An 8,489-nucleotide genomic window follows, 5' to 3' on the forward strand; every position below is an offset into this window, starting at 1 on the left:
GGTTTTTTGGGGGTTTTTTTTGCCAGCTGCTGGTTTTCGAAAGCTGAATCTGCATCTGAGCAGACTTACAGAAGAAAAAGGGGGATTGATTAATCTTCACGATGCGGGGGAACATTCAGACTGTTTGTAAAGCTAGTATTTGGGTTGATTCAAGAAGGCATTTACGAGGTAAATTGTCAGGGGTTTGTGTCAGAGACATTTCCATTGGGTGAATGGGTGCGTATGTGTGTGTGTTTTTAAGTATGACCCATGTGAGCAGTAACATTGTCTTCTCTGTGGCTTCTCACTAACAGTCAGTCTCAGGAGGTGAGGGAGGAAAATGAGGTAAAAAATACTCTCAAGATTATCAACTACAAAATATACTCTTTGGTCAAATTACTCCATAGCAGGTTTCTTTTTTTAAAAAAAAAAACTTCTAAATCTGCATGAGAGGCTTCAGGGTGCAGAAGAAAAAAAACAGGCTTTGGTTTCTCTTGTTTAAATCATTCAACGTTTCAGCATGTTGGAAGAAAGCACTACCATGTGGGTTTTGAGGTTAGGGGTTTTTTGGTTTGTTTTTTGGTTTTGGGTTAGCAGTCTACGCACTGGGCATTTTCCCCCCTGTCTGTCTGGAATGCTTGATAGAAAGACAGACAGCCGGAGAGACAGGCAGTCCACCGCCATCGCTGCCGCTGATGATCCAGACGAGACGAGGTCACACAACAACAATCCAGTCGCTCCTGTAGGATTTGTTTTTTTCTTTTTGTCTTTTAAAGTTGATTGGCCAATCCCACCGGAGCTCCACATTCTGGCTGTTTCTCAAGCTGCAGATCAGACTGCCAATAGGCTGATTAAACCTCCATTTGGGGGGGGGCATCATTAAAACCAACCAATCAGATTAAAGATAAGGATGGCGAATGATAGATTTGATACTGGATGTGGGAGGTGTAAGGGGGTGTAGTAAAGCTATAGACCAGTGACAGTGAGAGTGTGTGTGTGTGAGGGGGGGGGGACGGGGGGAGTAAAACTATAGTCTTTTTGCAGTATGTTACACATAAACGTGTTGCTGAAACAAACATTTCAAAGCAGGTCAAACAAGAAGTCTTTGGTTTGTTTTTTTCATCTTTGGATACTATAAATATCAATATAGTACAGGTTTAAGGGCAAAACGTTGCTTCAAGGTCTCTCTTTTTTTGTTTTAAGTTTCTCTTTGTTTCTCTTAAGTTTTAAAGCTTTTCCACCGAGGTTGAGTCAGTCCATGAGTTGGGGTCAAATCAGTCCGTCTTCTAGGCTTTGGTGCAGGCGTTGGGGCCAGAGTTGACAGAGTGACCGGAGCCGTCGTCCACCCACTTATCTAGGCTCCGGCGGCGTGCGTTCATAAAGAAGTTGCTGACCGTGGCCAGCTCCAGGCCCAGCTGCTGGGCGATGGTGACCTGCAGCTCTTTGGATGGACGCTTGTTCTCCTTGAAGATGGCATGGAGCGTTCGCCGCTGCACATCTGTGAACACCAGCCGAGGCTTTTTGGTCATGTTCCCCCGCTCGCTCCTGCCGTGGTCTTGTTCCTTTCGCTTGCATGCTGCGGAGAGGCGTCAGGAGAGAGAAAGACAGAGAGAGAGAGAGAGACAAAGAAGGAGAGTGTTTGTGAGAGAGGGCTGAATACATTTGTGTGAGAGAATCTTCTCTCCATCTCCAAATCAACCTTGGATTTGAAGGAAAATCCTGACGTAACAATAATCTCAGTGGCTTTCCTCGTTCATTCTCACTGACATGATTATCTTAACAACTACAACAACAACTCAGTTTTGTTGGTGCACAAATGCAAGACAATTCAAGCTTTTCATAGATGCCTACATCAAAACAATAAGACCACAGCTTTTCAGTTTGTATACTACTAAGTGCATTGAGTTTTATTGTCCTAGAAACCAGGTAGCAAATCAGCAAATAGCAAAAATAAGTTAATAAGCACAAGAAAATGAACAGTGAAGTATAATAATAATGTTTTACAGGTGGTCGTTTCCTGAATAACATCAAAACCCATCATGGGAACAAGCATTTTTAACACTTTGAAGTCATTTCTACAACCCAAACTAAACTTACATCAGGTGATTTGAATGAGAGCTCCTCCTCTCTGGTTTGACTTGTCGTTATTAGGTAAGAGAGTTGAAGAAAAGCAAGGATGTTACTGGATTAGTTACTGAACATGAAGGTACACAGCATGTACTCTGATACTGTAGTGATGTCTGCAAAAAGAGTCAAACCCATTTGTATCATCATTGACTACAAGTCCTCAATAGAACTTCTGCAGTGAAAGACACTTTCAGCGACAGAATCAATCTCTTCCCTGTTTTGCAGTGATGGAAAGTAACTAAGCACATTTACTCAAGTACGCCAAATTTTGAGGTACTTTACTTGGGTAATTACATTTTCTGCTCCTTTATTATTCCTCTCCACAGAATTTCAGATGATCAATATTGTACTTTTACTCCACTGCATTTATTTGCGAACTTTAGTCACTAGTTGAGGATTAAATGTTCATTTGAATTAATTTATTTTGGTGGGAATCAGATAAAAAAACTAAAAAACAGTGGTGGCACCAATCAGAAAAATGTTGAATATTTGATTTGATAACTGATCCAGCTGATTATTGATTGAGGCCTAGTATATAGTGTGTACAAAGCCTACATTTAAATACATGTATCAATTACTTTTACTTGTATTTTTGATACTTCAGTACATTTAACATCAGGTACTTTCAGAACTTCTACTCATTTCATATGGTTGACTTTCACTTTTACCAAAGTCAAATCTTAACTCTCACTCCATCGTAGCTCTTGGGTACTTTTAACAATTCTGCCATTTTGTCACGGAGCCCCGTGGTGGGTTCACGGACCAGAGCAGGAGCTCTGCAGGCGGACAGGACGCCGTGAGCCGGGGAACAATGAGCGCTGTCCGCGGTGCTGAAAACAACAGCAATATGGAGACCACGGAGAAATAACCCACAGGTCATCTAATAAAGGGGAAAAAAAGTAACCTGGGAATTGACAGCGCATCAAACCTCCCTCCACTTGATCTCGTTATTATTACTTCTTCTATTCTTCTCTTTTTAAGCCCTGGTGGAGCGGACATCCAAAGTGAGGCTCACCGGTGAACAGAGGCCAGGAGGGGGCAGCGGTGGGCTGATGGAGGGAGGCCCTGCACGGACCCACCGGGGCCATTAACGGGCTGCATACTCTCACCACAAGGCATCCCCCTCGAAAAGAGCTGATAAATTTCGCAAAACGCGGGCGGGTGGATAAAAAAACCCCCAAAACATTTTATATCAGAAATGCCTCAAAACACCAGTGGAACTAAGTGGTGAGATTTTACGCGCAATGTCGAACCAGATGTGGAGAAAAAAGAAATCAGGAGGATCATTCTGACGGAGCAACTGCACTATGGAAACGACTTAGAATTCTATATTGCGTTTAAAATATGTATGTGATCTTTTGTGCATATATTTCCTCACATCTGTATCATACTTTTGATCTTCAGCTTTAGGTGTAACATCTGTTCTTTTAACATTAAAGTGTGGTAAAGTAGCAGAGAACAGGCAGCTCTAGTAGGGAAATATTAATATAATAATAAGTCAAATAAACGTATCATTATAATATTAAGTTGAGGTGGCCCACCCCTCATGTTCTCCCCCCTCCCTCTCTCTCCCTCTCTCTCTCTCTCTCTCTCTCAGGTGTGTGGTAAAGTACAGTGCAGCGACCTGTCCGCGCGGCCATAAACTGCGGTGTAACAGTGAGTGTGAGCGGCCCGCTGTCTCCAGTGTTGGTAAATATTAACAGAGAGTCGGAGCTCGTCGCGTAAAGGGCTGCTATAAATCAGCGGCAGTGAAGGCCACTCAGACAGCAGGAGCCACCGCGCACGGAGCGGCCCCGGCCCCCCTCTCTCGCGCATGCAGGAGGGCCCCCGGGCCCGAGAGTCAGCTTTTCCCAGGACCGGGGTGAGGACATAACAACGGCCTCGTTATCACACTAATCACACACGCATACATACACACACACTGCTGCTGCTCCCGGCTAATGATTACAAACACACACAGATAACTCCACAGACTCGCACACAGTGGGCCTGACACTGACATGGTGTGACGGCAGCGCGGCGTTTTTCATAACCTCACAGAGGACAACAAACAGACCTCTGTGCTCCAAACGTGCAGCCGGAAACACCGACCCTCGCACCTACATGAGCGTGGAAGTGTGTCTCACTTTACTGCGAGGTGGTGATATTCACCGAGAGCCACAAAACACCAGAAAAACACAGGAGACACCGAGGACTGACCCTGCAATTACAACTGAGTTACATCTGAACTCATTCATCAGAAACACCTTTTCTATTCTATTCTATTCTATTCTATTCTATTCTATTCAGATGGGTAATTGAATACGTGGGAAAAGGAGAAAAGGCCCGAGATTAATTTCAGAAGCCTGAGATCAATAAGTATATCACATCTACTTCAGCACACGATCACATATCTGGTTCACCGAGGAACGAACGGATCAATAAAACGGCCGCTCTAAATTAATTTAGTTTTTTATCTGTAAAAAAATGTTCTCCACCGCCATCCTTCATTTATCGGGAGGGGAGGCTGTGCGTTCATATTTTCATTTTTTTCCCTCAAAAGAAAATTCGTGATTTTAATAATCTTGTAAAAAAAAAAAGAAAAAAGAATTAAATTCAAACCAGACAGAGAAGGAGGGAAAAAAATGGCTGACCACAGCTGAGGCAGGCCTGTTTCCCCCCCCATGTATTCATGTGTCATTCGTTCAAAAATCACCAGCAGAACTGATCGATCATCCCGCAGATCTGAGGAGTCGGTTTGATCGCACTAATGATCGAAAGATGATCGAAGCAGTTTACAGGAGTTTAAAAAAAAGAGAAAAAGAAAAGTCAGTGATGAAATCTCATCTTCAAAACACACACACACACACACACACACACACACACACACACACACACACACACACACACACACACACACACACAGCAGATGGGAAAACTGAAAAATAATCTATTGCGATTACACACCCACGTGCACGCGCGCCAAAAATAAAATAAAAACACCACACGTGCACTTTCCACCATGAGTGACCTCACTTTTCAAAAGGCCAAAAATCCTCATCAGCAGGTCATTGATTAAGTCTGTGGACGTTAGACACACACACACACACACACACACACACACACACACACACACACACAAAAGACCACTGGGTGCCATGTGAACGCGCACGTGCGATTTGGGGGCCTATCTGCGCGCCCTAATTGACTCGTGCGTACCACAGGGACAAATTAATACAGAGGTCCATCAGTTAATTAGAGGGACCTCAGTCGAGTCAGGCTGAGCCAAACACAAACACACGCTCTCCATCCTGTTCTGTCCTGTTCAGTTCAGTTCTGTTCTGTTCTGTTCTGTTCTGTTCTGTTTTGTTCGGTTCTATAATAACATCATCAATGTGAGAGACAAAACCCATTTCAGCGACTAAATAATGCACGACTTCTGCGTTACTTGACATTCAAATTCAGTTTATCACACACTCTCAAGAACACGTGCACACACACACACACACACACACACACACACACACACACACACACACACACACACACACACACACACACACACACACACACTTCTCTCTCCTTCTGTGTGTGTGTGTGTTTACACCGCGTGCAGCACCCCCCTTTTTTGGGGGCCGATCAGTTGCACCTACACCAAAATAAACACATTCCTAACGATTTCTGGGCGAAGGATCAGTTTACGCACACAGTCCGGCGGTCGATACCTTGAGGTGAAATGACATGAGCGCTTGTTTCACACGAGCCCCAAATCAGCGTGGAGACCAAAGAAGAAGAAAAAAAACAAAAAACAGAAGAAGTGGGGAAGCGTATTGATATCAGGCCGCGAGCACCAGCCCGGTGAAGCACTTTGTAACTTTTAGGGACGGTGTGGATCTGACCATCACTTCCTCCCTCCCTCCTCCACCCCTCCAGGCATGAACCTCTCATTTTGGGAGCCATATCTAAAGAAAAGCAGGGTTCATCAAAGCCCGCGGCAGGTTTCATTCTGGAGACATAGTGTTATGTATTATTTGATAAAGAAACCATCAGCCTGGAGGGAACATTTGTCCTGGATGCTACCCTGATGTGATTCTTGATTCACACTGAGATTACTTCGACATGTTCAGGGTTGTTATTTTTTTTTCTTTCTTTCTTTTCTTTGGTTCCCGTCCCCTTTGACCCGCTGCTAAATACACGGTAGCATTCAGGGCTAATGTTCCAGCTCCAGTGTCTGTATTTCTCAGCCACACATTCAGAGGATGAAAACAAAAAGGGGGGCTTTACCGAGGCTTCGCTCACCTGCGAGCCTGAGCGCGCTCATGCGTTGGAACTCAGGCTCCTGCAGCCATTTCCACATGCGGCGGAAGGTCTCTCTGCCGGACTTGAGCTTGGACCAGGGTTTGGGGTTCCTCAGCAAGTCGGACAGGGTCCCCTGGGACCTGCACAGGACCCGCTGGGCAAAGATGGCCTGAGGGATGCTGTAGCGCTTCAGCTCCGTGGTGATCCTCTGCGCCACCTCTTTGGTATTCACCTCCTCCATCTGGCCCCCAGAAACACCACCCCCTCCACCGCCGCCCCCTTGCTGCCCGGGCCCGGAGGCCTGCTCCCGGCTGTTCCCCAGCCCCTGGCCATGCCCCTGCGCGCCAAGGTGGGCGTGCGGGTGGTGGTGGAGGCCGTTGATTTGTACCATGCCCGCCGAGGAGCTCATGTGCTGCTCCGTGTGTCTGCCGAGCATGGCCGGGTGGTGAGCCTCGAACCCGCTGGGGGTGAGCATCTTCTCACCAGGCATGGCGGCACCGGGATGAGCGTAGGGAGGGATGCCGGCCTGGGTCGTGTGTATGCTGGCCAGACCGGAGCCGGACAGCGGGGAGAGGCTCTGGCCCATGCAGGGATCCTTGTGATGATATGCGGGATACAGACTGTTCATAGGCGCCAGACTCCGGTCCTCGCGCATCAACGTGAAGCTGCCGCTGACATTTCCGGGGATCCTCTGGTGCGGGTGAGGGTGAGGATGATGGGGATGGGGGTGGTGGTGGTGATGATGGGGAGGAAACTTGTCGGACACGGTGGAGATGGGGGGTAAGGGCTGCAGGGGCGTTAGGGTGGTGTAAGTGCTGCTCGCACTCATGCCAGGGGGGGCTTCACACATGCTGATGGCGGGATGCAGGTGTCCGTGGCTGGGATGATAGTCTCCGCTGTCCAGCAGGGTCGCCATGCCCATAGCGCGGTGGCTCAGACCCCGGGGGCTCGGACGGGAATGTGGACTGTGGCCACTCAGCAGCTCTCCGTGACCGGCCACGGACTCATGCACTCCGTGCAGGTCGCCAATATTCTCCATCGACAGCTGTGCGTTCATGATCCGGGCAGCGCTGTGGACAAACCATCTATCTGACCTACCGCAGTTAGCTGGTGTCCAGAAGTCCTCACGTCCAGGAAAGTTCAGTTCTCTTTTGTTGCTATTTCTCCTCTTGCAGCAGCCTCCCTCGCTCTTGCCTCCTTCTCTGTCCTTATATTTGATTTTTTTTTCTTCCCCAGTCCTCTGACGCTGTTGTTTTTGTTTTTTGTTTTTTTCCTCTGGCAGAACTCCTTCTTTTCCCTTGATATTTTTAGTATTATTATTTTTATATTTACTTTTTATTTATTTATTTCTTTCTGATTCTCTTTATGATTCAAGCCCCCCCACCGCCAACCAGCTGTCCTTGCGCTCCGGTCGGGTGCCGCGCCATCTCTCTAGTTGTGTGTCTCCGGCCCCTCTTCCACCGCAGCACAGATCGCTGTCTGCACATGCGCACTGCGAGCACACGTCTCCTCCCATACTCTCTCTCTCTCTCTCTCTCTCTCTCTCTCTCTCTCTCTCTCTGACACACACACACGCCCAGTCGCTCTGACGTCAGCTACCTTATTAAGGAAGGGAGGTATCAAACCACCTGCTTAAAGCTCCTCTCCTGGACGTCCAGCAAACCTTTAGCCTCCGCTCACTTGTTAAAGATGCAAATAGACGGATCCTTAACGAGATCCATCGCAGGATCGACCCGTGGAAATTGGACTGGACGCGACCTCTAATGTTCGACCGCCAGCTGTTGTTTAGAAAACGCTAAATTCATTAGCGGGGGGTGTCCGTAATGAGGCTCCATCCCCAGTCCTCCTTAAATTATTAGGTGCAAATGAAGTAAACTTCCGGGTTCATTTGGAGTTGATTTTTGACTGGTGAGTTCTGGGGGGGGGGGAATTCAAACCCCACAGAACTCTCCCATGGAGGCAGCAGTCATTCTTCCATGGGAGAAAAAAAACAAAAACAAAACACACACACACACACACACACACACAACAGAAAAAAGAGGCTTTAGGGATTAAAAAAAAACCCAAAGCATGAGTATTTAATTAGCAGCTAAATTTAGATCCTG

General features: G+C 47.0%; 1 protein-coding gene across 2 annotated transcripts; it reads right to left on the bottom strand.

Annotated features, from left to right (window-relative positions):
• Positions 1-1,001: 1,001 nt before the first annotated feature.
• Positions 1,002-7,794, bottom strand: onecut1 (one cut homeobox 1). 2 transcript variants are annotated; one of them, XM_037095817.1, is made up of 2 exons: positions 6,385-7,794; positions 1,002-1,555 (listed from the first exon to the last, which is right to left on the bottom strand). In XM_037095817.1, the coding sequence occupies exons 1-2, from the start codon at positions 7,439-7,441 to the stop codon at positions 1,266-1,268; spliced, it is 1,347 nt and encodes a 448-aa protein (XP_036951712.1). In that variant the 5' UTR covers positions 7,442-7,794; the 3' UTR covers positions 1,002-1,265. The 2 variants fall into 2 exon arrangements, with proteins under 2 accessions (XP_036951712.1, XP_036951711.1); XM_037095816.1 differs by having other exon boundaries at positions 6,370-7,794.
• Between the last annotated feature and the right edge of the window lie 695 nt (positions 7,795-8,489).

This window comes from Acanthopagrus latus, chromosome 4 (genome assembly GCF_904848185.1).
Source record: "Acanthopagrus latus isolate v.2019 chromosome 4, fAcaLat1.1, whole genome shotgun sequence".
NCBI lineage: Eukaryota > Metazoa > Chordata > Actinopteri > Spariformes > Sparidae > Acanthopagrus > Acanthopagrus latus.